This window comes from Patagioenas fasciata, chromosome 19 (genome assembly GCF_037038585.1).
Source record: "Patagioenas fasciata isolate bPatFas1 chromosome 19, bPatFas1.hap1, whole genome shotgun sequence".
Lineage (NCBI taxonomy): Eukaryota > Metazoa > Chordata > Aves > Columbiformes > Columbidae > Patagioenas > Patagioenas fasciata.
The window spans coordinates 9,222,868-9,250,606 of record NC_092538.1 but is presented as its reverse complement, the minus strand read 5'-3'; the positions used below and the strand labels follow the sequence as shown (position 1 = coordinate 9,250,606).

The following is a 27,739-nucleotide window of genomic DNA, read 5'->3' as shown; positions in this document are numbered from 1 at the left end:
TTTCCTGGGGGTAATGGGCTCACCCCATTCCCTCCCTGCAGGAGATGGACCTGGAGAGCCTGGAAGCCGCCAACCAGAGCCTGCAGGCAGACCTGAAACTGGCCTTCAAGCGCATCGGGGACCTGCAGGCAGCCATCGAGGATGAGATGGAGAGTGACAGCAATGAGGACCTCATCAACAGGTGAGAGCGCCTGGCTCCCACGCAGGGCACGTCACCGGGGCTCACCGCTTCTCCTTCCACTTCTGAAGTGCCACGGGGACCCCTGGGCTCTGCCTGGCCCTGGCAGGTCTGTCCATTTGTCTATCCATGCATCGTGCACACGTGCATCTGGCTGTGCACCCGTGCATCCCTCCATTCATGCATTGTGCACCCATGCACACGTGCATCAGTCCGTGCATCCGTGCGTCCGTCCCTCCCTCCACCCGCAGCCCCCGTGCAGCTTCACCCACTTGTAGAGGTGCCCAAAATACAGCCAGGACTGTTCCAGCTGGAAACAGCCTGGGGACCCCCAGGAGCCAGAGCAGCGCAGGCTGGCAGGAGCTCTGGGGTGCTGGGATCCAGCCTGGCTCCGGATACTGGGATCCAGCCCAGCTCGGGTTGCTGGAATCCAGCCCAGCCCAGGATACTGGGATTCAGCCTGACCTGGGATAGTGGGATCCAGTCCAAGATGCTGGAATCCAGCCAAGTGCAGCCCCATGCCAGGGGTGCAGGGCAGCCACATTTCCCTTAGCCCTTCCCCACCATTTAATTTGTCCCTCCCCACCCCATTATTTCCTCACCCACTTGCTCTTTTTTCTTTTTTTTTTAATTTCCTTCGTTTGATTTCTTTTTGTTGTGTTTCTCCCCCCTCCAACCCCCCCAACCCCTCCCAGTTTGCAGGACATGGTGGCAAAATATCAGAAAAGAAAGAGTAAACTGTGAGGAGCTCCTCTTTCCTTCCCCCCCTCCCCTAACCCCCACCTCACCCCCGCGGGCCGGGGTCCCGCATGCTGCTGGCCCAGCTCCGCATGCCCTAACCGCGCCTGCGGCACGTAACCGCATCCACTGCATGGAACCGCGTCCGCGCGGGGGACAGGGGACAAGGGACAGGCCCCTGGGCCAGGGCGGGGGGTGATGCTCCAGCATGGTTAATGACGAGTGTGTCGGCGTGGAGCTGTGATGGAGCCCCACAATTAATATTCCCTGTCATGGTCACTGCCCCGTGACCCACATCTTGCTAAACTAACAGCACGCTCGCCCAGACTTAAATTGCATTTGATGTGGAGTTTAATTCCACCGGTTATGAAACCTCAGATGCCCCCCGAGTTTGTTTACGGGGCGTGTTGTTGTTTTTTGTTTTGTTGTCATTCTGTGTTTTTTGTTGTTGATGTTTTTTTTGGTTTTGTGGGGTTTTTTTCCAAGCTGAGCGTTGCCTGGATGTATTACAGTGGAGGGAGACGCACGTGATGGAGTGCGGCTTATTGCTTTGAATTTATCGAGCGTATTCAGGGTCTATCCCAGCCTGTCCCCTGTGCCGTCTGCCGCTGTCCCCAGGCAGGGAATAAGCCCAAAGCCGGGCAGATAAAACGGCTGTTTAAGATGATGTGATATATTCCTGCCCCAGCAGCGGCTTGCTCGGAGCCCTCGCGTCATGCCAGCCGGCAGCGGCGTGGGGAGAGAGGGGGCCGAGCCGCTTTGATTTCCTTATAGATCCCGCCGGCCCTGCCGTAACCCTAATGAAAGCAGTCAGCAGTTGGGTATTCAGGGAGATTTATACAGGGATGCTTTTAACGTGGAGGAATGGATTTTGCAATGCATACGGCACCTTCTTTCTAAAGGCAATCAATATGGTTACGAACGGCTGTTATAAATTAGATGGTTTAAGCCAGATAGGGCTTTTTTTTTATGCTGGCATGTAAATCAGGGGTTCTCCAGCACGGCAGGGCCGTAAATCTATTCCCTGCGCTCCTGCGCCCGCCTTGCCGGAGTTGTTCCTGTTCTGCCTGCTAAACTCCTGTTTACCCAGGGCCATCAACATCGCTCTTCCTCGCTGTAATTTTGCACTCGATGGTGGCCTATAAAACGAACCCACTTATATCCTTCCCAGCCCCGGAGCTGGAAATCTCCCGGATTTCTGGAGCTGTTCCCAGCCTGCTGCCCCAACACCGGCCCCGCTGTCTTATCTCTCCAGCCCCACAGCCGTGCAGGGGGATGTTGAGCGTGCAGGAGCCTCTTTGCTGGGCACGGGGGAGATTTGGGGGTACAGGGGGTGTGTGGCATGGCTGTGCCCCTAGCAGGCAGGTTGAGCCATATGCACACAGGTTGTGCTTTGGGAGATGGAGCAGGACCGTGGGATGGGGTGCTGGGGAGGTTTGGCACCTGTCAGCTGAATTTCACCTCCCCAGCGCCCAAACTCTCCCTGCCCCCTGCTCACCTCTCGCTTTTCTCCCACCCCGACCTGCTCCTCCGGCAGCGACGGTGACTCGGACGTGGACTCGGAGCTGGAGGAGCGCGTGGACGGGGTGAAGTCCTGGCTCTCCAAGAACAAAGGCTCCTCCAAAGCGCTCTCGGATGACGGCAGCCTGAAGGGCAGCAGGTGGGTGCAGGGCTGGGAAAGGATGGTGTGGGCTGGCGGACAACCAGGGAGGGGTTAATGCCGGTGAGTGGCTCAGTCTCCATGGGGGACGCTTGTCCCCAGTCCCAGGGTCCCCATCCCCAGCATCCCACCCACGGCACCGCAGCCACTGCAGCACGGGGACCCACCCCAGAGGTACACGGGCATCTGCAGCCCAGACCCCATCTGCCTCCCCCGACGGGTGCGGTATCAGGCTCCAGCCCTGGGCATCATCCCCCAGCTCTGGGGCTGCATCCCCCTGCATCCTCCTGTCCTCTGCAGCTCCACTGCATCCTCAGCAAACACTGGCTGCCCCCACAGCCCCCGGCAGAGGTGGGGGACATGCCCAGGTGCCCCCCCGCAGCGTGGGGCTGGGGCACGCAGCCCTGCTCGCCTGCGGAGCACAGATTGCTTTTATCCAAACCCAATTTCCTAGCAGGGCTCCGGGAGTCCCAGGGGGCTCCCCCTTCTCTGCCAAGCAAGGGAGAAAGATCTGAGCTGGTTTTTCTTAATTGGTTTAATTTATTCAGTGGTGCAGATGTAAAACATTTTGTTACTGGAGATAATTCCACCTTTTCTGAAGTCGAGAATCAAACACAGCGGCTCCAGGTAGCCGACAATGAATTAAATTGAACGCAACACTTTAAAGGGGAATCAAAGTGCCGGGCTAGAACAATTCCCCCATTTACATGACATTTTTCCAACGATGCTATTTCCCGCTGACGCAAATTACCGAGGCTGCCTCGCCGCCTCTCCTGCCCGCTTATCTCCGTGTCTCTCTTGTTTCCCCGGTGTGTGCTGGGGCTGTGGTGCTGCCGGTGCAGGTCAGTCCCGCCGGAGGGTCCCGAGGCCGAGGAGCGGCCGGTGTCAGTGTTGAGCTGCCTCAGCTATAGGAAGCGGCCGAGCCTCAAGGACTCCATAGGTGGCCATGGGGACGAGCAGACGCTCTTCAACACGCTCAGTGAGCGACCGGCGTCCCCCGAGCGCGCTGCCCGCAGGGCGGCCCGGGCCGGCGAGCCCGAGGACCGGGCGGCCGTCATCGCCCGCGCTTTCGCCGACGCCAGCAGCCGCGCTCGGCAAGGGCTGGGCAAGCGTTGGTCCCTCTCGGCGGCTGATGGTGACAAAGCCTCTGTCGCCTCTGCCCCGGTGAGCCGGGCCTCCTCCGCCTCCTGGCGCGGGCTGGAGGATGGGGATGAGGGGGACGAGGGGGGCTCAGTGCTGAGCTTTGCCCTCTCCAGCCCTGGGAGCTTGCGGAGCCGGCGCGGGGGGCCGGAGGGTCGCCCCGAATCGCGGCTCTCCCTGGCCCGCAGCCGTCTGGAGGAGGCAGACGAGGGGTCCCGCGGGCAGCCCCCCCTGGGGCGCAGCTTCTCTGTGCCCCCCCGGCCCCGCAGTGCTGCCTCCGAGGAGGGGTCTCCTAGGGATGCCCGCCCGGTGGGGCACCGCTCCTACCTCGACCCCGACCTGGAAGCCGCCATCCAGGAGGTGCTGAGCTACCGCCCGGCGCGGGCCGGGGGCTGCTCCAGCCCCGAGGCCGACTCGGGGGATGACAGACGGAGTGTGAGGAGCGTGCGGAGCGCGGCCCCCCTGGGCGCCGCCGACCGCCCCCCCGGCAGCCTCCGCCGCTCCGCATCCGCCCTCGACTTTTCCCGGCGCTCCGGCCGGCGCCGCAGCAGCTCGGGCTCCTCCGAGGAAGAGGAGGAGCGGAAGAAGAAGAGCGCCAAGAAGCACGCTAAGAAGTCCAAGAAGAAATCCAAGAAGAAGAAGAAGAAGCAGCAGTCATCATCCGATTCGGCTTCCTCCTCCGATTCCTCCTCCGATTCCTCCTCCGGCTCCACCAGCTCCTACCGCAGCACCTCCAGTGTCAAGAAGGGCCCGCGGGCGGTGGGGGGCGAGGAGCCGGGACGCCCCGGCCGGGGCAAAAAGGAGGAGAAGCAGCGGAAGAAGCAGGTGGACAGCCTGATGATGAAGTACCTGTACCGACCCGAGAGCGACTGAGGCAGGAGGTGGGGGCAGTGTGTGCCGTGCAGCATGAACCTCCCTGTGTGCCACTAACCGCTCGTTCTAACCCTCACCTGGCTCTGGGCATGGAGCCCACCTCCGCCGGGCACCCTGGGATGGGGCACCCCACTGTGCCCACAGCCAGCCCGGCTTTTGGGAGCTGCAGGGCATCCCTGATGCATCTCAGCCGCGTGGAGCATCCCCGGTGTGGCCGCGGCAGGACCGGCAGCTGCCCGTGCTGCCAGGACGTGCTGTGTTCGGGATTAGCGGCTGCGGGACGGCGGGAAGCACTAATCCCTCCCCAGCTCCCCAGCACCAGCCAAGATGCAGCTGAATTGATTCCTTCAGGAAATGTCAGGGTTTTCGGGGTGGTGTGGCATCCCTGCTCACCCTGGGGGATTCGCTGCGCCCCAGGGATTGTGGTGGGTCCCGAAGGGGCAGGAGGAGCAGGACGGGCACTAACACGCACCCGCTGCAGTGTGTGAGCGCGGGGTGGTTGGGGCTCGGAGGTGATTCTCGGGGCAGCCGCATCCCACTGCCCTGTGCTGTGTGGGGTGTCTGTGACAGGAAATCGAGGTACAGACAGCCGTGCTCTGTGGGGTTTTGGGGCTCTGCACCCTGGGTGGTGGTGGAGAGGAGAGCATGCGTGCGGCCCGGGGTGCACCTGGGCTCGCTGGCAGTGATTTTGAAGTGGGTCCCATCTTTTCTGTTGGCTCCAATGGGAGAAGTGCTGGAGGAAGGGAAAAAAGCCTTTTGGAAATGTGTTTGCGGTCAAGCTGCCCGTTCCGGTGCCAGTGAAGTATCATGCGATCTGGGGGGCACAAAACACCACCAGCACCAGGCTCTGGTGTGACCGGGACCCTCGCACGGTGGGCTGAGGTCCCATGAGCCGTTTTCTGAGCCCGTGGGGCTGGCAGCCCCCGGGCAGGTCGGGGTCAGTCGCAGTGGAGCGTGCTCCCGCTTTCTCAGCAATAATAAACAAGGTGGTGATGGAGGCTCTATCCAGCTGCCCGCTGTCGTGCCGGCTCCTCGCAGCTCCTGGTGCAGCCGGGGGGGGATATGTCCCTCAGCAGAGCCCTGCCGTGTCACTGCAGCCCCCCCAACCCCACTAACCCCGCTTTCTCCCACACAGCCCCCCAGGTTCCCGGCACTCCTTCGCCTACGACCGCTGGGACGAGGAGCAGGACGCCGGGGAAGGGACACGCCGCTCCTCCCGCAGCTCCCCCAGCGAGGCAGAGAGCCGGGCCGCCGAGACCCCCGCCTAGCCCCCACAGCCCGTCCCGTCACCCCAGGAACACTCAGCTCCACGGGGCCGCCCCAGGCAGCCGGTATTTCTTCTGCACTGGGATGGGGGGAGACATGCAGCCACCCCCCTCAGTCCTGGGGGGTGCAGCCTGGGGGCTCGCTGGCTGCAGCCCCCACCCTCCCACCCCCGTCTGTCCCAGGTGGCAGAGCCGGCAGCTCCGGCACCCGGGTTTATTCCTCAGTGCCTGCTGGCTCCTTATTTTATAACTTAAACTCCCCCACCTCGGGCACCCCTCTTCCCTGTTAAACCCTTTTTAGTTGAGCCAAAGACGTTTCTCGCTGGCCGGGCCCTGGGGAGCAGCCGCCCCGCAGCCGGGATGGGGACGTGGGGACAGGGTCCTGTGCACCCCCAGCTTGTCATCACCCCCCACCCCACCTGGTTGTTTTGCACTAGCCCAGCTGTGCGTCCCCTCCACCCCCTTTACTTTCAGTATGAAAATAAACGTCATTTCTGGCTGACGACTCCGGCTGCTGCCTGCTCCACATGCCGGGGGTGTCACCCCATTTCGGAGGGGTATTTGGGTGGTGGTGGGGTCTGACGGGACAGGTCCAGCTCTGGTGAACATCCATGGCTGCATGGAGAGGCCAAGCCTGGCACCTTTCCCGAGCCTGCTGCACCCACGGGTGCTGGGGGTGGGAGGGGGAGACGGCCCTCGTGGGTGCTGGCACTGAATCAGTTATCAGTCTTCATAAATATGCAGATGAGCAGCAGCGATGGGAGCCCTCTGCCTGCCGGCGTTAATTATTTAACATGGAGGAGATGATGTGCATCGCTGGCCGCGGCTCGGCCTCTGCTCCAGCACCCACCGGCCTTGGCTGGGTGCTGCCCCCTCCCACCCCAGGGACACCCTGGGGCTCCCCCCCACTCCTGGGACCCCAGCAAACCAGGTCATTTGATCCCTTTCCACACCATCTCTTGGAAACAAATGGGCTGAGCTCGGCACTCGCTGCCATAAAGCCACGCTGCGCTAATGCGCTTTCATTAAGTGGGAGCGATCTAATGATAATAAAATGGCACATTTAACATTAAAACATTTAACTTGACTCCTAAGCGAGTGTGTCTCTCTGCGCTGTTCCAGCTCCATCTTCATGAGGCTGACAAAGCGCCTTAATTTGTTTCCAGGGAGCGGGCGCTTGGCAGAGATGGCTTGGCACCGTGCGGCATACGGGATGTTGGGATGCGGGGAGATGGGGATGCTGGGATGTGGAGAGACAGGGTACCAGGATGCTGGGATACAGGGATGGAGAGATTCAGGGTACCGGGATGCTGGGATGCAAGGATGCAGGAGTGCTGGGTTGCTGCATTGTCAGGATGCAGGGTGCAGGGTATGGGGATGCAGGAGTGTTGGGATGTGGGGATGGAGTGGTGCTGGGGTGCACAGATGGCTGCTGGGTGCTGGTGCTGTGGTGGTGAGTACAGAGATGAGGATGCAGGGTAGCGGGATGTGCAGTATATTGGGACACCAGGGTGCAGGGAGTTGGAGATACAGGGATGCAGGGGTGGGAGGTGCTGGCACACCAGGGTGTAAGGACATGGGATCACAGGGACACAGCTACAGGACAGTGTGATGCCACACAGGCATGGCCAAGGCCCCGCATCTACAGCTCAGGCTGGAGCACGCCGGGGAAGCGGGTGATGGTGAAGGCGGCCATGCTGTGGGACGGCTCCTCGCCCAGGCTCAGCTCACACAGCAGCTTCCCCACCACTGGCGCCAGCTTGAACCCGTGGCCTGCGGAGGGACGGGGATATGGGGACACAGGCACCCCCACAGTCCTGACCAGCTCTGGGGTGCCGGGGGGCGTGCTCTTGCCTACCCGAAAAGCCGGCCCCGATGATGATGTTGCTGAACTTGGGGTGCCGGTCCAGGATGTAATCTTCATCTGGGGTGTTCTGGGGGAGCCACGGTGTGAGGGTGTGGGGCCAGGGGTGCTCTCCTGGACTCAAGGTGGGGGGGGTGGGATGGCAAGGTCCACCTTGGGATGGGGAAGGGTTTGGGGCCCCGGACGCCTGGGTCCCGCTCCTGGGGGGTTCTCACCGTGTAGAGGCAGGTCTCCACCACGGCCGGCTGGGGCTCCAGCCTGGGCAGGTACCTGCTGATGAAGCTGCTCAGGAGGCCAACATAAGGGCGGGGGGCATCTGCGGGGATCCGGTCCCGCTCCTCAGGGTCAACGGGGCTGCCATGATGGTAGCACACCTAGGGGACAGCCGGTCAGGGGGGCTGGCCAGGGGATCCCCGCGCCACCGCCGTGCCATGCTCACCTTCACCAGCCCTGGGTACTCGAGTGCGGGCAGTCCATAGATGCTGTGGGGGGCTTCGCTCAGCCCCAGCGCTATGAAGCAGGGACTGGCTCTGTCTTTGCTGGGGGTCCCCGGCTCCTTCTCCCTCCAGTAGCAGACGTCGATGCGCAGGGGCTGGAGTCACAGCATTAGCCCTGGCCGTGGCCGTGCCACCCTGTGGTGCCACCGCCCCTTACCTGCAGCGGCAGACGGAGACCCAGGGGTGCCACCAGAGCACTGGTCCAGGCTCCAGCTGCGATGATGAGCCGGGGGGCTCGGTACACCCCGGCGGTGGTGGTGACGGTGAGCACATCCCCAGGTTCAATGCGCAGCACCTTCTCCCCATCCTGCAGGGTGCCCCCGTGCTGGCGAAAGATGTCCTGGGGAGTGGATGGTGACAGGAGGCGGTTACAGGGACAAAGCTGGGGAAACCCCATCCCATCCCTTGGCAGCACCCACCTGCACCGCCCGCAGTGCCCGGTCAGCAAAGAGCACCCCGCCGGTGCTGTCCCACAGGGCCACCTCGCCAGGCTGGAGCTGCAGGCCGGGGAAGCGCTGGGCCAGCGCCGTGGTGTCGAGGATGTCACCGGCACCCAGGCTGCGCCGGCAGCCCTCCAGCGCCGGGTCACCCGCCGGGCCCAGCACCACCAGCCCTGTTTGCCTGCACCCCAACAGCCACATCAGCTCACCCATCGCCCTCTCCCCATTCAGATGCCCCCGCACTTTACCACTGGGGGAAACCGAGGTCCAGTGGCACTGGTGATGCTCAGGATGTGCTGCATCCCAGTGCAAGGGCACCCTGTGGTGGGACGCTGGGCAAGGGCACAGGGGGTGGAGCATGGGGGGGTCTGGATGCTGGCATCACACTCACCCCCCCTAAATACAGCAAGCGCCATCAGCCCTGACCCCAGCAGCAGGGGATCGTTTAGATGCTCATTTCCTTAATGGCGCTTCCTTATGGAGCCCCATAAATTACCCGGAGCCGACAGCTGCCAGCCAGGGAAGCTCATCCTGCCCAGCGCTGCAGCCACAGCCCCCAGCCCCGCGGGGAGGGGACGGTGCCCGGTGGGGCTGCGTCCCCATCCCCGTCACCTGTAGAGGTTGGTACCGGCCTCGTCCCCCAGCCGCCGCCAGAGCCCAAAGCTGTCGGGCATCATGCGTGCGTAGTGTGCCTGGGAGTAGGTGCTGCGGGTGATGCGGCTCTGCCCGTGTGAGCTGCCCCGTGAGTGGGGTAGGATGAACTGTGGGGCGGGAGAGACATGGGGGTGACCATGGCCACCACCACCCCACAACCCCACTGGCTCCGTGTGCACTGGTGCTGTGCCACAGCGGGGACCTGGGGACACAGTCCAGCCTGCCAGGTACGGCGCTGGGGAATGGCAGGACATGGAGGTCCTGGCACTGGGGATGTGGGGGTCTTGGCAACAGGGACATGGGGGTCTTGGCACTGGTGACGTGGGGGTCCTGGCACTGGGGACACAGGGGTGCTGGCAGCGGCTCTGGTCCGTGCCATGGCAGAGGGCGGCCAGGTCTGCAGGTGCCCACTCTGGGATGTCGGAGCTGGGGACACAGTGGGACAAGGGACACGGCAGGGTTGGGGCCGCTGGTACCTGCTCCAGCAAGAGGGTGTCCCTGTGACGCTGGGCCAGGTGGTAGGCGGCGAAGGAGCCCTGGATGCCAGCCCCGATGACGATGGCGTCGTAGGTGGCCTTCAGGGCCTGGCTGCGGGCAGCCATGTCTGTCCTCGTCCCGTCCCTGTCCCCGCAGGCAGCCGGGAGCCGAGCCAAGGGGAGGGACAGGGCAGAGTCCGGCCAAGCCAAGCGAGTGGTGGAGCTTTGCCTGCCCTCCAGTCCCCATGGAGACAGGGGACCGCAGGACCCCCCATTGTCCTCCCCTCCACTGCAGCAAGGACCCTCAGCCCCAAAGCATCACCAGAGGGACCAGCTCCAGCGGGTGGGATAAATCTGATGGCAAATTGTTTCCAATAAATCCCAGTTTCCTTCCCTGGCTGCGGTGGGATGCTGGTTTCCATAACGCTCCCTTTTGTGTGCCAATGGGAAACCCCCCACTCGCTGCAAGGAAAACAGATCTTTTTTTCCTCTGGCACAATTTATTACAGCCATAAACTATTTTGTTGCCATCTTTTGTTGTTGTTGCTATTCTTTTTAATGGGAGATCGGCGTGATTTAGGGCCGGCTGGAGCAGCCGGGATGCGGCGCAGAGCCCCGTGTCCCACCGCTGCCATGGGTTTCACAAACCTGCACAGTTTTGGGGGTGACTGGGGGTGTGGGGACACTCAGCGACGCATGAAGGGGCCATCATGCAGTCAGGGGCTGCTGGCTTTGCCTGCCACTGCCCCACGCTGCCTGACAGCTAATTAGGGGAATTAATTTACTCTCGCTTTTGTGGTGTAAAAGGCATTATTTACCGGTTAATTGTCGTTATTATGAAATGTTAAATATCATTATTTATTTTCCTGCTCGCCTCCAGTGATGGATGAAGCATCAGGGAGCGTGGGAGGCCTGTGCTGGGCTGGGGGGGGATTTCCAGCCCCGCCAGCCACGGTGTCCAGCTGGGTCACAGGGACACCCCGGCACTGTGCAAAGGCAGAACCGGCAGCACACGGCGATGGGGAGGTGAGAGGAGGCGGATGGGGTGCAGGTCAGGGGTGGGCTCCCCACCAGGGCCCCTCACCTGTGCAGCTACCACTGCTGCAATGAGTTCACACCAGCCTCAGCATCACCGCGATGCCCCAGGCTCTGCATCGTGCGGTGCCCCATTAAATCAGCGCATCCTCCCTCGCCTTTGATGTTACAAATAATTCACCAATTTCCCTGGGTTTCAACTTGCTTTTTTTTTTTTTTTGCTTTGAACAGCCTCTCTACCTGCTCTTCCTTTTTTTACTGGGAAAGATGAAGAATAATTAATTATCCGTGAAACGTTAAATGGCAAAAATGAACTCCTCTCCCGCTAAAGGCGTGTTAATAGATCGGGCTGGAAAAGCCTTGCTTGTGCTGCTACAAAACCAAGGAGGCCATCAGTGACATGCAGGGACAGTCACCAGCGCTGGAGGTGACAGCCGTGCCCCAGCAGGTGTCCCCAGGGCTCAGCAGGATCCCTCAAGCCATTGTTATCACTCCACAGATGACCCCCAACCAGGGCTGACCCCACTCACTGGGGACATCTGCACCCCCAGATCCCGCAAAGGGCTCATCTTGCCTCGGGATGAGGTTTTTGGGGCTACCCTGAGTGCTGTGCCCGGTGTCCTCCATCCCTGCCCTTGTCCTCTTGATCTGGGTTTAGATGAACCAGAGGCAACGCTCGTGGCAGGAAGGAATCGGTTTCCTAAAGCAGCCGGCGCAGGTCAGGAGAGCCCTGCCGAGAGCATGGGGAAAACGGAATATTCCCATGGACTGGGGGGATGGATGGGAACACTCGGGGCTGGCACTGGGGCTTGGGGAACAGCCTGGCACACGCTGTGGGAGCCCCCCCCGCCCAGATCCATGTGGGGCTGGAGAAAGTGGGAATGAGGAGCTTTGGCCAAGGCCAGGCAGGGCTCAGCAGCCGCTTGCTGCCTGCTGGGCCCTGCACCCCCTGCACCCATTGCACCCCCTGCACCCATTGCATCCCCTGCACCCATTGCACTCTTTGCATCCATTGCACTCGCTGCACCCCCTGCACCCCCTGTACCCCCTGCACATTGGGATGGCAGCTGCAGTTCCCCCATCGTCATCCCCACCAGCACTGCAGGCTGGACTGTCCCATCCTCATCCTCCAGCAAGTGCAGCCAACACTTAACGAATAATTAAGGAGCAGCGTTGCTCCCCAGGGAGCCGTGTGGCTGCAGGGAGTGTGAAGTTTTCCCCCCCACCCTGGCCGCCCTGTGCTGGCTTCAGCTGCGCTTGCCCCCATTTACCTCCCAGCTCTCATCATCCCCAATGCTTTGAAGGCATCTGCAAAGCGTTTGTTTGCTTTGTGTCAAAACCAACAGGCACCAAAGGCAGCCCCTCATTAGCAGTCCAGGTACGTGCCTGGGGAAGCATCAAGTGGATTAAAATTATTTGAATATCATAATATTAGAAACTCCAATTTGGCCTCAAAATGCCCATCTTCCAAGCCCTACCAGGGCTTTGGTGCATTAAACATTGATGGAGCTACTGGCAGATTAAAGTTTTGGGTTTAATATTGGAAGTGCTTGGCGGGAGCGCCAGTTGCCCCCCCCCGGTTCTGCAGGCCCCCCGGGATGAGAAGACCCACAGCATCGCTGCGTGCCCCACTCCCACCGCAGCTGTGGGGCTGGTGGTCACAGCCCGTGCCGCGGGGCTGGCCGCTGCTCTTTCCTCTGTGCCAAGGCGTGCAGTGCGTGGTTTGCTGTTCTCTGTGGCAGAAGCGGTGCATTTCGGCAAAGCGGGGCCTGGGATTAAAAATACAAACCCACCCGGTGCTGCTTGCGTGGGCCGCGTTTGCAGCCGGGGCTGGCCGGGTTGTGGGGGAACACTGCTGCGCACAGTGTCAGCGCAGAGAGGAGAAGCCATCTGGGCTTTCATGGAGATGGGGAGGGGGTTATTAAACAAAGAGCTGGTTTGTTTGGGTTTTTTTTATTATTTTTTATTTTTAACATACGCAAGAGCCGCCCGGCAGCCAGCGCAGAGCTGCACAGTGCTGGTGCCAACGCCATCTGCCTGCTGCAGGGCTGGCTGCCCCCCGCCCATCCCAGGGGAGCGGCACCCCGAGTTGGGGGGCTGGAGAGGGAATTTCAGCCCCTCGACATACAGGCCCCCCGGCTTTGCACTGAGCCCAGCTGCGAGGGCTGCCCTTAGCCTAGGTTTCCCTGTTTGGGGGATGATGAGCCCAGCCCCAACTGAGGCTATTTAGGGATGGGGAGGAGCAGATGGGGGACTCCTGAGGCTGGGGGCTGCATGTGGTTTGGCATCCTGGAGGGCTCAGCACGGGTGACCGGCAATAGGGGGAAGCAGGATATGATGGGGTGAGCACCGAGGACTTTTCCCGAGGCTCACGGTGGCTTTCTCAGCCCGGGTGGGTACCGGTATTTGGGGACGGAGTAGACCTCCCTCCCCCAGCCTTCACCTCCCAGCATTCGCAGGCGCCGCACTCGGAGAGTTACGGCGAAGAGCGCGAGGGAGGGGGCGGCAGGGAGGAGCCCCCCTTCCCAGCCTGCAGGATTGACGGGCGCCGCTCTCAGAGCATTACGGTGGGGGGGGGGTGGAGACGCACCCCCCCCATGGCCCGGGATTGGCGGGCGCCGCACTCGGAGCATTACGGCACGGTGCGAGGAGGGGGGAGGCGGTGAGCCCCCCCCGGCCCGGGATTGGCGGGCGCAGCGCTCGGAGCGTTACGGCGCGGCCGTGCCCGCAGCGGAGCTGTCCGCGGTGCTGACCGCCGCCGGCCATGGGCTCGCCGCCGCCCGCCCTGCTCCTGCCGCTCCTCGCCGCGCTGCTCCACGCACCGGCCGACGGTAAGCACCGACCCCCCGGTAACCCCCCCGCCATCCAGGTCACCCCCCTCCCCATTCACACCAACCACCCCCGCTAACGGTGTCCCCAGCCCCGCTCTGTCGCCGCTAAACTTTGCCAACTTGCGCTCGCCCCCGGTGCGGCGGGGGCGCTTCCTCCGGTGAAGCGAGAATTCCGCCCCCCCCAACCCCCGCCCCGCGTTATCCGTCCCCCGCACACACCCCGGTGGCGCCGGGAGCGGGAGCCGCCGGGAGCGCGCAGAGCCGTTTGCAGCCGGGTTGGTGCAACGCCGCCCCCGGCGGGCTCCAGCGACAGCCCCTCTGTCGGTATTATCGGCGAGGGGGGGGGGGCGGGCACCGCTGCACCGGGGGCTGGGCAGACACGGCACCGCCCGGCGAGACCCCTTCCCCCGGCTGCCGAGCCCTTTGAACCACCCCCGGCCGGCCGTGCCCAGCAGTGGGCTCTGAACCGGTCCTTCTGTGCGGTCCCCACTGATGGGGCTTGGGGGTGTTGGGGACCAGGGCTTCTCCAACCCCCCACCTCGGTTGAGGTGACCCCTCTGGCTCTGGGGAAGGTGTAAGGGAGATGCAAGAATCACAGGTGTTGGTCTTTCCTAAGGAGAGCAGCCAACACCCGGCTCGCCTCCTTGGCTCTGCCACCCCGGAGCATGGGCAGCCCTGCAGCCTCGACGCCTTGCGGCTCCACTGCCCTAAAAAACAGGATTGGAGACCCGCCGCAGCTTGGGTTGTCCTGGTCCAGTGTGGCCATGCTGGTGGTGCGCAGTGTGCACAGGGGGAGGAGTGGGTGGTGGTCTGGCCCTGCTGTCCCCAGCGGGGTGCAGGCAGCGGGGTGCAGGCACAGAGCACGGCTCAGCCGAGCTGCAGGCAGCAGCCGTGCGGGGAGTTACATAAACTCCCCATCTGGCAGTCAAGCCCAGCCGGGGAAGGGCACCGTGGCCCTGTGCCTGCTGCTATTCCAGTCTCAGTCTGCCCCCCAGGGCTGCTGCCACGGCCCTCTTGCATGGGAAGGTGTATGGGGGACCCTCCGCAGGGCAGCAAGTGGAGCAAAGCCATGGCACCCCCATCTCCTGCCCTGCTGTGGGGCGATGAAGATGGAGGGGCAGGTGGGGGGGGGGGCTGTGTCCCTGTCTCTGCCCTGGGAACAGGGCCCTGGGCAGGGCAGGCTTCCACTGAGGGAGGCTGGTGCTTACCGTGTCAGTTTAATGATTTCTAATGAGCAATTACCTCTAGTCAGTCCCCTAATTTCTGAATATCAATAAAGTTAATTAAACTCTGTATGTGTATTTCCCAGAGTGTTAGAGGTAGGGATGCCCTGGGAGGTGCTGAGCTCTTCTCAGGGCTGGGAGCTGTGGGGTCCTGTCCAGCCTGTGCCCCTCCATGTGCTGCCAGCATTGGGAGGTGCACGTGGGGCTCCCCCACCCTCTCATCATCTCACATCACACAGGTCTCCCAGCCCAGCACCCCAATTTCTGTGCAGCATTGTCACGCTTGGTGTCACCATGGCCTTGAATTGGCATTGATGGGCTAGTGAGTGGTGGAGATCGGACATGGGGTTGAGGGACATCGGGTATCTCAGACCCCCAAACCAGGGGGATTAGAAATGTCCCCCTGGGTGCTGGCAATGCAGTCTGATCCTGTCTCTCTCTGTCACCCTATGTGGTGACCTGCAGGCCTGTCCCAGCATGGGGCAGCTCCATCCCCAGTGCCCATGGGGGCTTGCCCCAGCAGAAAGTGGGGTCTGGGCCCCCTGGTGCTGGTAAAACTGGGGGGCATGGTGTTGGGCACAGCTCCCTCCACTCTGGCCCACCATGCCTCCTTTCCCCTACTCTCCAAAGCTGTAGCAGGCCTGGCTTTTTGCAGGGTCATCTTCACCATGCTCAAGGGAGCTCCTTGTAATTTGGGGTCCTGGCAGCCTGGGGTAACGGGAAGCAGCGTGGGTCATGGTGGGGACACAGGGTCTGTCTGTGCCCCCATGAGCTATGCTGTGTCGACAGGGTTGATGCATCTGGGGGACATGATGTTCCTGGGGATGCGGGTGCTGGTTGAGGTCTCGGTGTGAGGAGGGGGACGGGGAAGGAAGCAGGCGTCTGCTACAGTAATTAACAGCGTGTGTGCTCGTCCCCTGCGTGCCTCAGAGGAGTTCATCACCACCACGCTGCTGTGCTGCCAGGCCAGGATTATCTGGATAATGCTCTTAAGCTGGAGGGCGGGAGGGCAGGACTGCCCCATGGGGACGTGGGGTGTGGGCTGGGCCAGCTGCCTCCCACGTCCCCTGGGATCCTCATCACTGCAGGGCTGGCTGCGGGTTAGTGCCAGTGGGGACAGATTCAGCACCCAGTGCTGTGCCAGGAAGGGCAAGGGGGTCATGGGGGGAGATGGGATGCAGAGGTGCCTGGGCAAGGGCACGGCAAGGGCACCCCCAGATCCAGTGTGGAGCAGTGGGGGGACACCCCTTGTGCCACTGGTGGGACCCCCAGACTGGCAGGAGCCTAGCCAGGGCTGTGTCAGCCAGTTTGCAGCCCTGTGCTGGGGTGGGGACCGGGGCTGACCCCAGGCCGCCGAGTCCCCCCCTGAGCGCAGGCAGCCCCTGGGGGAGCCTGATGAAGTTGTGTCTCTGCTGGCTCCGGCAGGAGAGGATAATTTCACCTCCAATCAATTCTTTAAATGCGCACAATTGAAAGATTGCCTCTGAAAGCTGCCTATAACCAGGGAGGTAATGGATTCCTTCCAGTCACAGGCAGCAGCTCCAGAGCAGCAGCATCCCTCCCTTCCTCCGGCTGCAGGGGGACAGGGCCAGCTGGCGACCGTCACCTCTGCCACCATGAGCATCCTTGAGTGGGTGAAGGGGCTGCCTGGACCTGTCGGAGGCAGCTGGGGGTGTCTCCATCTGCCTGGTTCCCTGTTGTGTGCCTCGTGCCGAGAGCTGGCACCGCTCGCCATGTCCTGCATCGGAGGGTCCCGTTGGCCGGGGTTGGGGGTGTGCTCGATCCCTCGCCTGCGGGAGAGGCAGCAGGAGCCGGCCTGCATGCTCGCCATGTAGGCAGGGGTTATTACAGATATAATTTAAATGCAGTAACGAGCTGTGCTGAAGGGATCAAATATTAATCAGCTGCGAGAGCGCCACTGTGACCATGTGAAAAATGGAGAGAGGTGCTTGAAATGCCAGATCAGCCAGTGCTGAGCGATGCACAGAGACTGTGCCTGGGCAGGGTGGGCTCCGGTGGGGGGATGTGGCTGTAGCATCTGCCTTTGCCAGCTTCCAGAACTGGATGGTTCATCCTACACGGAGTGCAGTGAGGAGGCAGGGTAGGGGGTCTGCTGCAGGGGGATGCTTGTGTTGAATTCCCAAGGGGGCACTGGGGGCAGCTGGCTGTGGCAGGAGCAGCAGGTGATGCTCCACGCTTCCCGCCCGCTGTGAGGGAATAGCGTCTGTGGGAACGATAACATGGCTGAGCAGCCCAACGCAGAGCCCGGCGAGGTCTCGCTCGCCTCCCGCAACTGGATTTCAATTAATGTCGCCGGCGGTGGGCGGAGGGAAGAGGAGCTGGGAGGGCAACGCAGCTCTGCTCTCCCCGCCTGCATCCTGTGCCAAGCAGGCACCCCCCAGCGCCCAGGGGTGCCCCATGGACCGAGTGTCTCCTCTGCCACCCTGGTTATCCCAGGGCAGGGAATAACACTGGGTCCTGGGGAGCTCTGAGTTGGCACAGAGCCCCGTGGGGGCTGGCACCTGTGCCATGGGTGGCACAGAGTGGGTGCTGCCCGGCAGTGGTGGCTCCATCACAGAGCCGGGGGAACTGATTTGATGCTGCTGGCATAGGGAGGGTGGACATGGCACTGCCTGGCTCTAGCGCTCAGGTCTGAAATAACAGCAGACATGCCATTTCTCACTGCTGCCATTCAGGGAAATTGCTGTACAAACGTATTAACTCCGCAGGGAGAGTGGGGGAAGTGGGTTGACACGGGCCGTGGGTGGCAAGGAGGGGATGGGGGCATTGCCAGCCCCCACCGGCTGGGGAGGGAGGAAATCCCTGCAGATGGGTACCCTCGTGCCCCCTGGGCTCTGCCCTGGCGCCCACCCAGTGCAGGTGATGCTGGGGGCTCGGTGTTCAGTATGGCAGCCGGCGCTCGGCCGCCACCGCCGTGATGCTCCAGGGAACCAGTTGCAGCGACATGTGACATGTGTCAGCGGGTAAATGACTGTTCAATTCAAGGAGAATCGCAAAACATACAAGGTCAAATGCTTCCCCGCCAGTGCCGCCATGAATATTAAAGTCGAGTTCCTCTGGCAGCCGCTGGAGCTGGTAGCCGTGCTTGCCGGCAGTGGTACTGGGGCAGCCCCTTGGGTCCCACCCTTTTTGGCTGTGAGTCTCTGGGCTCACTGGTTATGCTGGGGAGGAGGCCACAGGCTGGTAGGACATGGGTGTCAGCATAGGTGCCAGCTGGGTGCCCACTGATGCCAGTGGGGTGCCCAGCTTGCCACGCCAGGTGCTGTTGGTTTGGCTGTGTGGAGGTGGTGTTGGCTGGGCGGCACGGGGAGCGGGGCTGCACAGCCCTGCCTGCGCCTGCCTGCACCTGCCTGTGCCTGCCTGCACCCACCCGCCCCTGCCTGCACCTGCCTATGCCCACCCGCCCCTGCCTGCATCCTCACGCTGTCTGTGTGCACCTGTTCATCCACCCACCCATCCCTGCCTGCACCCTGATGCTGCCTGTACTCTCACGCTGCCTACACCAGCCCACCCCACCTCATTCCCTGCCTGCTCCTGCCCACAGGGCACCCCCAGCCAGCGGGTGCCCCCTTCCCTGCCAGGGATCCCCCTCCCCAGGACGACAGGGCAGGGGACAGAGGTGGGAGTCTGGCGTCAACCAGACACATCCCCCATCCTGTGCTGGCCAAGAGGGCTGGGGTGGTTTAAGGGGGTCTGGGGACAAGGGGGGCCATGGTGGGGAAGCGTGGCACTGGCTGCCTGACAGCTCATTCATCACAGTTGCTGGCCCCAGACGCGGGGGCAAAGCCAGATTAGATTTTAAATTGGAAAATAAACCTGGAGTCCTGCAAACCCAACCCCTGCCCTCCCCCTGCACTGGGCAAGAGACCGGGGACTCAGCTGCCACCACCCGCTGCCTGCCCTCTTTTACAGATGGGGAAACCGAGGCACTGAGCACCATCACGCCATGGGGCTGTGACACTCCTGGGGCAGCTGAGGGCCATGCCCTGTCCCCTCCATGGCGCCAGGCGCTGTGTTTTTGCTTTCTCGTCGGGCAGCATTGATCCGTGTTCCCCGGGAGGCCACGTGTTGCCTTATTTATTTATTTGTGACAGCAGGCAGCATCGATTCCCGCTGTGGGGGCAGCCGCCCGCCGCAGCCGGATTAGTCTCTGGCGTCTCCCCAGCTCCCGGCTGCCGTTAATAGACTCCCGCCCAGCAAAGCTGATGCGAGGGATTAGGGCCCAGGTCCGGCTGCAGCAGTGGGCACGTACCACGCATGCAGAGGGTCCCCAGAGAGCACCTGGCTGGTGGGGACTTGGTGGTCCTGCCCTGAGCCCTTGGGGGGTCCCTGCTGGGTGCCAGGTCCCAGAGGAGTGGGTGCTGGGTAGCAGGGTCCCATGTCACCAGCTCTTGGTCACCTTGGGGGCATGGGAGGGACACAGCTGTGGCACGGCCACTGGAGGTAAACTGCTTAGAGACATCTGTGGAGGTGGAAGCTCTAATCGTGTGGTGCTTGAGGGGCGTGGGTGGTAACATCTGGGCACAGGTGGCAACATCTGGGCACCTGCTGCCTTCCCATAGTGCCCTGAGCATCCTGCATCCCCCAAGGGCCAAGAGCATTCCCAGGCCTGAGCATCCCCCAGTCCCAGGAGTATCCTGTGGTACCCAGAGTATCCCGTGGTACCCAGAGCATCCCCTACCGCCAGGAGCATCCTGTGGTACTCAGCCAGCCAAGGGTGCCGCAGCACCTGGATGGCACCTGCTGTAGGAGCTTTACCATGGGATCCAGCCTCACCAGCAGCCCCAATGGGGACCACTGCACTCCCCAGCACCCCGGGCAGCTGAGACCATGGGCAGAGGGGTGCAGGGGGCTGGGGTGTCTCTGCTCCAGCCATCGCTGCACAGGGTGGCCGTGGTGGCTTGTGAGCAGCGCAGGGCCCGGCTCCGAGCACTAATCTGCTATTAAAGCCTAAAAGAGATTTTGGCGCCCTTCAGTATAAACTCATTAACTTTTATGTTCTAATAAATGGATCCTATTAAAAAATAATTCTGGCCTTGCTGGGGGGCAAGTGAAGCTTTTGGAGCTGGTATGGTTGGGTACTCGTCGTGCCCAGGACATTGTCACTGTCCTGGGGCAGTGGGGACACAGAGTGGGTGGTGGGGACACCTGCCAGCACCTAGTGGCTTCCCCAGCACTGCTCACCCAAGCTAATGTCTGTTAATAGTCCCTTAAAAGTGGCAGTCGCAGAGTAATTAATCTTCGCAGGGCCCTGCCCTGCTACGGATCGGTATAATTACCCGTTAATTGGCAGTATCGTGTCATCAGCGTCTGTGCACAGCAGCAAGATGCGCCCACGTGCTATCACAGCCCTGCACTGGGCCCATGGAGGGACATGGGTGCTGCGGTGGCAGCCCCTGGCCGTGGCACGGTCGGGCTGGGGGGCTGCGCGCCCCCCGGGAGAGGGGATGGTGTGGGACTGATCCAGCAGGGATCAGCCCATGCTGCAGCATCAGTCCATGGTGCATCACTGGTCCAGAATGAAGCATTGGTCTCCAGTGTAGCATCCCTCTCTGATGCAGCATCAGTCCAAGGGTCCCCAGCACCCCATGTTATCTCCTCTACCCAGGCTTCAACGGGGTGGCGAGGAAAGCCGGGGAGAGCGCTGAGGCCGAAGGGGAGCCCACGGCACTGCCCACGCCGGCGGAGCGGGAGGCAGAGGCTCGTTTTGTCAGCACGGCGCCCACGTTGAAGCTCCTCAACCACCACCCGCTGTTGGAGGACCTGCTGCATGAAGCCTTCCTGAAGAAGGACTACCTGGGCCAGGCACCATTCCTGCCCGGTGACCCTGGTCCCCTCCTGCCTGCTGATGCTCTCCAGCCAGACCCCGGCCCCCCAGTCCCCGAGCCCCCCCCGCGCACCCCCGCCCTGCCCAGGGCCGCCTTCCCCACCGACCCACTGACCACGCCAGCAGGACACCCAGGGCCATGGGGAGAGGCATGGGGGGTCGTGCCAGCTGCCAATCCCTCATGGTCCCCCCTCGGGGTGCCAGAGTTGGTCCCTGTGTCCCCCAGCCAGGCACCTGCCACCCCTGGCATGTCCCTGGGATCCCACGCTGGGGCCACTGTGGTCCCTGGGGATGAGGAGGGAACTACCACCACCTCCACCATCACCACCACCACTGTCACCACGCTGCAGGGACCAGGTGAGTGCTGGGGAGGAAGCTGGGGGGAGTTGGGATGAAGTGTGGCTGAGCTGGGGTCTCCTCTGTCACCAGCCCCTTGCAACCGGACACTGGCGGGTCCCGAGGGCTGGCTGGTGTCCCCAGAGCCAGCCGCTGTCCCCTATGATGTCAGCCTGGACTGCACCTACACCGTCTCTGTCTATCCTGGCTACGGTGTGGAGCTCAAGGTGAGTGGGGGGCTGCGGGTGGGATGTGGTGACAAGTGTCTGCAGGCAAGCATGGCCTGTCCCCTGCTCCATGCCGCAGCTGTGTGGCCATACGCAGTGCAGCAAACAGGCAGTCCTGTCCCTGTCCCCGTGTCCTGGAGGCAGGAGAGCCAGTTCAGGGCATGGACATGGGCGCACGAGCTGGTGGGAGCCCCGTGACCACGAGCTGCTGTGGCTGGCGCCCATCACCAAAGAAGCAATGCAGGATTTAATTACCGAAGCACTGATGGAGAAGGTGTAATCAACACTGACAGGTGCAATGCTGTGTTGTGGAGCCAGGAAAACCCAGCACCCATCGACATTGGGGGGTTCAGCCTGGAGAAAAGGACACTGAGGGGAGACCTCCTTTCTCTCTGCAACTGCCTCAAAGGAGGTTGTAGCAAGCAGGGGTTGTTCTCTTCTCCCAAGTAACAAGCCATAGGATGGGAGGAAATGGCCTAAAGTTGTGCTGGGGAGGTTTAGTATAGATATTGGGAACAATTTCTTCATGGAAAGGGTTGTGAAGCACTGGAAGAGGCTGCCCAGGGCAGTGGTGGAGTCACCGTCACTGAAGGGGTTTAACAGACATGGAGATGAAGCTCCCAGGGACATGGGTTAGTGCCAGCGTTGGGTTAACTGTTGGACTCAGTGATCTCGAGGGTCTCTTCCAGCCACAACGACTCTGTGATCCGCCAGGAGCAGAGGCTGGCGGCAGCTCCCGCGGTGCCGCGGCCATGTGCGGCTCCCATCGGTGACACGTGGCTGTGTGTCCCCACCACTTGAGCTGTTGCGGGGCAGCACCGAGGTTTGCTGAACGCCGGTGGTGAGCCGGAGGCAGCAGCTCCATCGTCAGCCCCTGCTCCTCCTCCAGCTCACACAGCAGTGTTTGCTCATCACCGCACAGCACCGCTTAATTAACATCATTAATAGCAAATTGCTCCGGAGGGCTGGAGCACACGCCTGGCTGTCGGCACGGGCCCGTGGTGCTCTGGTGGAGCTGCTCTTTGCACCGCAGGATGATTTATGGTGCTCTTACCTGTGTTCGAATGGCGCTGCCCCGCACAGACAAGCCCCAGCGCGCTGTCAAGCTGCCCAAGGAGTGGCTCGGAACCGGTGCCGGGGTGATGTCAGGACAGTGACACCTGGCTGTCCCCGGCAGGTCCACAACATCAGCCTGGCCGAAGGGGAGACGCTGACAGTGGAGAGCATGGGGGGGCTGGAGCCCACCCTCCTGGCCAACGAGTCCTTCCTGCTGCGGGGCCAGGTCATCCGCAGCCCTGCCAACCTCCTCACCCTCCGCTTCCAGAGCCCCCGGCCCCCCAGCCCTGGCTCCTACTGCTTCCACTACCAAGGTATGGGGCAGCTCCACTGCCGGCACAGACCCCCCCGCACCCCCCGAGGGGCTCTGGTGCTAATTCGTAGCCTGGCAATGCACGGTGGAGTTTATCTGTGCCACTGGCGGGTTAAGCAGGCACCTAGCAGGCGAAGAACGCAACGCTAATGGAGATCTAATTGGTGTGAGTAATTACGGGCTCATTTAGCATCATTACCGGCAGCCGTAGGCAGCGTGTCACCCAACCCTGCAGCACCCAGGCGCTCCGGGGGGGTGGGTGAGGGGTGAGCTGGGGTCCTCAAGGGGTCTGTCCCCCAAAAAACTAACAGCCGCCACCTGTCCCCAGCCTACCTGCTGAGCTGCCCCTTCCCGGCACGGCCGGGGTTTGGGGAGGTGTCGGTCAGCAGCCTGCACCCTGGCGGGGACGCCCGGTTCCGCTGCGCCGCTGGCTACCAGCTGCAAGGTGCCCGCCGGCTCGTCTGCCGCAACGCCACCCGTCCCTTCTGGAGCGCCCGCGAGCCCCTCTGCCTCGGTAAGTGCCGGCCCTGGGGGACCTGGTAAAGCCTGCACAACCGACCGCTGATGGCCCCTCTCCCACAGCGACGTGCGGCGGGGTGGTCCGAAATGCCACGGTGGGACGCATCATCTCGCCTGGCTTCCCTGGGAACTACAGCAACAACCTGACGTGCCACTGGCTGCTGGAGGCGCCCGCTGGCCACCGCCTGCACCTCCACTTCGAGAAGGTCTCGTTGGCTGAGGACGACGACAGGTTTGACCGTGGGGCAGGGGGGATGCAGGGGGTGGGGGCAGTGTTGGGGAGCCCTGCACCAAGCATAGGCCACGTTCAAGGGTGGGTGTCAGTGGCCATGCCCATGGATGGGTGCTGTTGGCCATGTTCAAGGAAGATACCATTGTCCAGGCCCAAGGATGGGTGCTGTTGGCCATGGCCAGGGCTGGGCACTACTATCCGTGCCCAGGGATGTTATTGGCCATGGCTGGCACAGCACTCAGCTCCTGCCCTGCCTGGCAGGCTCATCATCCGCAACGGCAACAACGTGGAGGCACCGCCAGTGTACGACTCCTACGAGGTGGAGTACCTGCCCATCGAGGGGCTGCTCAGCACCGGGCGCCACTTCTTTGTGGAGCTCACCACCGACAGCAGCGGGGCCGCCGCAGGCATGGCACTGCGCTACGAGGGTACGGCACCAGGGCATAGGGGGGCACCTGAGCATCCTTGCATCCCCTGGCCCCCACAGACCTTCACCCCTGTTCCCACAGCCTTCGAGCAGGGACATTGCTATGAGCCCTTTGTCAAGTATGGGAATTTCACGGCCAGTGACCCCCGGTACCCCGTGGGCACCACAGTGGAGTTCACCTGCGACCCCGGCTACACGCTGGAGCAGGGCTCCACCATCATTGAATGCGTCGACCCCAACGACCCACAGTGGAATGAGACTGAGCCGGCGTGCCGTGGTGGGCACCGGGGACGCGGAGACGGGGGCTGGAGATGGAGGTTCACTGGGTGCTGGAGCTGGGGGTTGCTGTTGGCACTGGAACTGGGAATTGCTGTGGGTGCTGGAGCTGGGGATGGGCTGCAATGGATGCTGGAGCCACCGTGTCATGATGTGTGCTGGAGTCAGAGCCAACAGGGATGGTGGGTGCTGGAGCTGGGGGGCTGCAGTGGGTGCTGGACACAGGGTGGTGGGTGCCGGGGGGTGCCATGGCTGCTCTCCCCGTGGCGGTGCCAAACCCGGTGTGTGCCCGCAGCGGTGTGCAGCGGGGAGCTGACGGACACGGCTGGCGTTGTGCTGTCACCCAACTGGCCGGAGGCGTACGGCAAGGGCCAGGACTGCATCTGGGGGCTGCATGTGGACGAGGACAAGCGTGTCATGCTGGACGTCCGCGTGTAAGTGTAGGGACAACCAGGGACGGGTGGACAGGGGGTTCATGCACCCCCCGCCTCATGGCCCCCCCACCCCAGGCTGCGGTTGGGCACGGGGGACGTGCTGACTTTCTACGATGGGGACGACCTGACGGCGCGTATCCTGGGCCAGTACACGGGCGCCCGTGGCCGGTTCAAGCTCTACGCCTCCAGTGCCGATGTCACTGTCCAGTTCCAGTCCGACCCCGGTGCCGGTGCCTTTGCCTATCGTCAAGGCTTTGTCATCCACTTCTCTGGTGAGCCCCATAGTGGGATGGTGTCCCTGGTGTCCCCAGTGTCCCCACCACCCCGCTCACCCCACTGTCCCTACAGAGGTCCCCCGTAATGACACCTGCCCCGAGCTGCCAGACATCGCCAATGGCTGGAAGACGTCCTCACAGCCGGAGCTGCTCCACGGCACCGTGGTCACCTACCATTGCTACCCTGGTTTCCAGCTGGCCGGCACCGACCTCCTGATGTGCCACTGGGACCTGACGTGGAGTGGTGACCTGCCCTCCTGCGAGAGGGGTGAGTGGCACCCACCAGTGTCCCCCTTGTCCTATGGCACATCTCCGGTGGCTGCTGTCACCACTGTCCCTCCCGCCCGCAGTGACCTCCTGCCGGGACCCCGGGGATGCCGAGCACAGCCGCAGGGTGGTCTCTAGCCCTAAATTCCCAGTGGGATCCACTGTGCAGTACATCTGTGACAAGGGCTACATCCTGGCGGGTGCCGGGACCCTCACCTGCCATGATCGCATCGCGGGGGGACCCAAGTGGAGCGACCGTCTCCCCAAGTGCATCCGTGAGTTGGGTACCCCCTCCCTGGGCATGTCCCTGGCACCAGCAACATGCGCTGATGCCACTGTGTTCCTGCACCACAGCGGAGACATATGAGCCTTGCCACAACCCCGGTGTGCCGGCGGGCGGGCGGCAGAGCCCTGAGCGGCGGTTGTACCCGGCGGGAGCCACCTTACGCTTCTCCTGCACCGCTGGCCGGGCGCTGCTGGGCGAGGGCAGCCTGCACTGCCTGCCCGGGCACCCCTCGCGCTGGAGCGGGTCACCCCCCATCTGCAAGGCGGGTGAGTGGACCCCCCACCACCCCAGCATCCCCCTGGCACCCCGCTTCTTGCCACTGATGCCAGCTTCCTTTTTCCCACCTCCTCCAGCCTCCTACGATGAGTTTTACAGCAACCGCAACCTGGATGGTAAGGGTGACGCTTTGCCGGGGCTGCCTGGGGTGTCAGGGTGTGGATGGGCACCCTGGGGTGCAGCCGATGTGGGGTGCCCCCTCGGTGAACACTTGCTCTCCTGGGCAGCCGTGGCCAAGGCCGTGCCCTCCGGGACGGCACTGGAGGGCACCAATGTCGCCATCGCCGTCTTCCTGCCCGTGCTGGTGGTGGCCCTGCTCATCGGGGGCATTTATCTCTACTTCTCCAAGTGAGTGGCCGGGTGGTCCCTGTCCCCCCAGCGGGTCCCCCCAGCCCCCCAGCTGTCCCAGCTGCCCTCTCCCTGTAGGCTCCAGGGGAAGCCGGCCCTGCAGCTGCCCCTCACTGGCTCCCACCCCTACGACCACATCACCGTGGAGTCGGCTTTTGACAACCCCACCTACGAGACAGGAGTAAGTAACTGGCCCCTGTGCTCCCCTGGATGGGGCTGGGCACCCCAGGGACTCTTCATCATACGGGCCATGTGTGCCAGGGGATGTGTGTGGGGTGGGACAGGCATGGATGGGGACGTGTGCTCCAGGAACCATGCATGGGATAGGACATCCATCCAGGGACCCTGCACTGGATGGGACATTGATCCAGGGACCACACATGGGCTGGGACATCAATACAGGGACCATGCCGAGGATGGGACACCTAACCAGGGACCAGTTACATGATGGACATCAATCCAGGGACCACAAATGGGATGGGACATCCACACAGGGCTCACGCAAAGGATGTGACATCCATCCAGGGACCACTCATGAGATGGGACAGTCATCCAGGGCCCACGCACAGGGCAGGATATGTATCCTGGGGACCACACACCAGCTGGGACACCTATCCCAGGGACCATGCATTAGACAGGACATCCATCCAGGGACCACACACAGGATGGGACGTGCACCCCCAGGGCCACTTGTGATCTAGCATGTCCCCTCAAAGCCTTATGATGTGGGAGATGCCCCGTCCCTGGCCCGGGCGCCCCGCTGCACCACCGGGTGTCCAACCCCTCGCAGTCTGTTTTCTTTGCAGGAGACCAGGGAATATGAGGTGTCCATCTAGGCGCGGGCAGCGCGGAGCTGGGCGCTGCAACCACCCCTCCTGGGCCCCCCCGTGCCCACCGGCCCCCCGCATGGGCCGGGCACACCTCTCCCGAGGAGACACAGGCCAAGCGCTCGGTGGGACAGACCAGGGCACTGGCCACCCCCTTGTCACCCCCAGCCCACCCGGACCCCCGCGGGGTCTGCCCGAGCCCCACTGTCACCTGACCCCCCACCCCAGGCTTTGGGATGCTGAGCCAGTGGGGGCCCCATCCAGCCGCCCGGCCCCCACAGGGGCACAGCAGCCCCCCAGCCCCCTGTGATGGAGGAGGGACCTGGGCAGGGGGAGTGAGGCTGCGGGAACTCCCCAGGTGAGGATAGGGCTCCCCGGGGCTTCAACACGGAGGGGGCAGCAGGATGTCCTGCAGAACCCCGGGGAGGGACCAGGGGGCTGGGGTGGCCATGGGGGTGCACCCCCCCACCCCTCGCCCACCCCCAGCACAGGGCCTGGCCCCCCCTGCACCCCCGTGTCTCTCAGCACCGCCAGGCAGGGTCGTGTCCCCCCACCGTGCCCCGAGCATGCTGCGTCCCCTCGGCCCCCACGCTTGCTTCACCCTCCCCAGGGCGTCCCCTCCGCCACGGGCGTGACCTCCCCGCACGTCCCGGTACCCCAGCAGGGCCGGGTCCGGGCTGCCAGCCCGGGGGGACGGGGAGGCACGGGGGCACCGGGCATGGCTGTGCCCCCCGCCGCGTCCCGCCCGGGCTGGTGGCCTCGGCCCCGGCCCCAGCCGTGCCCCCCCACGGTCTGGAGAGGGTGCCCCCCCCATCTTTTGGTTGTTTCATTAATAAAACTGGTGTTTTAGAAGAAGCGGTGGCGTCTTCCTCAGCCGGGCGGGGCAGCCCGGACGGGGCTGCACCCTCCCCACAAGAG

The 27,739-nt window shown here is 62.9% G+C and overlaps 3 protein-coding genes across 24 annotated transcripts in view; 2 read left to right on the top strand and 1 right to left on the bottom strand.

Moving 5' to 3' along the window:
• Positions 1-6,356, top strand: part of MYO18A (myosin XVIIIA) — a 36,590-nt gene extending 30,234 nt beyond the window's left edge. For 17 of the 21 annotated variants that reach the window (XM_065853026.2, XM_065853025.2, XM_065853021.2 and 14 more), the window contains 5 exons: positions 42-181; positions 874-918; positions 2,454-2,576; positions 3,419-4,597; positions 5,725-5,862. In XM_065853026.2, the coding sequence (XP_065709098.1) occupies positions 42-181; positions 874-918; positions 2,454-2,576; positions 3,419-4,589 (1,479 nt within the window). In that variant the 3' untranslated portion in view covers positions 4,590-4,597; positions 5,725-5,862. Of the gene's footprint in view, positions 1-41; positions 182-873; positions 919-2,453; positions 2,577-3,418; positions 4,598-5,724 lie in introns of all 21 variants that reach the window. The other 4 variants (XM_065853029.2, XM_065853027.2, XM_071817047.1 and 1 more) reach the window with 2 other exon arrangements.
• Positions 6,357-7,333: 977 nt separating this feature from the next.
• Positions 7,334-9,958, bottom strand: PIPOX (pipecolic acid and sarcosine oxidase). The gene is made up of 8 exons (XM_065853034.2): positions 9,786-9,958; positions 9,268-9,416; positions 8,635-8,836; positions 8,373-8,555; positions 8,158-8,310; positions 7,934-8,092; positions 7,713-7,788; positions 7,334-7,627 (listed from the first exon to the last, which is right to left on the bottom strand). The coding sequence occupies exons 1-8, from the start codon at positions 9,909-9,911 to the stop codon at positions 7,497-7,499; spliced, it is 1,179 nt and encodes a 392-aa protein (XP_065709106.1). The 5' UTR covers positions 9,912-9,958; the 3' UTR covers positions 7,334-7,496.
• A 3,534-nt stretch (positions 9,959-13,492) lies between these two features.
• Positions 13,493-27,676, top strand: SEZ6 (seizure related 6 homolog). 2 transcript variants are annotated; one of them, XM_065853437.2, is made up of 17 exons: positions 13,493-13,651; positions 20,504-21,079; positions 21,152-21,285; positions 22,463-22,655; positions 22,983-23,168; positions 23,237-23,405; positions 23,667-23,833; positions 23,915-24,109; positions 24,404-24,542; positions 24,618-24,814; positions 24,891-25,085; positions 25,168-25,359; positions 25,439-25,636; positions 25,724-25,762; positions 25,874-25,994; positions 26,073-26,175; positions 26,785-27,676. In XM_065853437.2, exons 1-17 carry the CDS (start codon positions 13,585-13,587, stop codon positions 26,815-26,817), a joined length of 2,904 nt encoding a protein of 967 aa, XP_065709509.1. In that variant the 5' UTR covers positions 13,493-13,584; the 3' UTR covers positions 26,818-27,676. The 2 variants fall into 2 exon arrangements, with proteins under 2 accessions (XP_065709509.1, XP_065709510.1); XM_065853438.2 differs by having other exon boundaries at positions 13,494-13,651; positions 26,801-27,676.
• Positions 27,677-27,739: the final 63 nt, after the last annotated feature.

Coding starts and splice junctions, on each gene's coding strand:
- PIPOX (XM_065853034.2), bottom strand. CDS start 9,911: ATGGCTGCCCGCAGCCAGGCCCTGAAGGCCACCTACGACGCCATCGTC. Junction 8,556..8,634: donor GGGCACTGCGGGCGGTGCAG/GTGGGTGCTGCC, acceptor TCCACTCCCCAG/GACATCTTTCGCCAGCACGG. Junction 7,789..7,933: donor TGGAGACCTGCCTCTACACG/GTGAGAACCCCC, acceptor TGGCTCCCCCAG/AACACCCCAGATGAAGATTA.
- SEZ6 (XM_065853437.2), top strand. CDS start 13,585: ATGGGCTCGCCGCCGCCCGCCCTGCTCCTGCCGCTCCTCGCCGCGCTG. Junction 21,286..22,462: donor GCTACGGTGTGGAGCTCAAG/GTGAGTGGGGGG, acceptor TGTCCCCGGCAG/GTCCACAACATCAGCCTGGC. Junction 24,815..24,890: donor CTTTGTCATCCACTTCTCTG/GTGAGCCCCATA, acceptor CTGTCCCTACAG/AGGTCCCCCGTAATGACACC.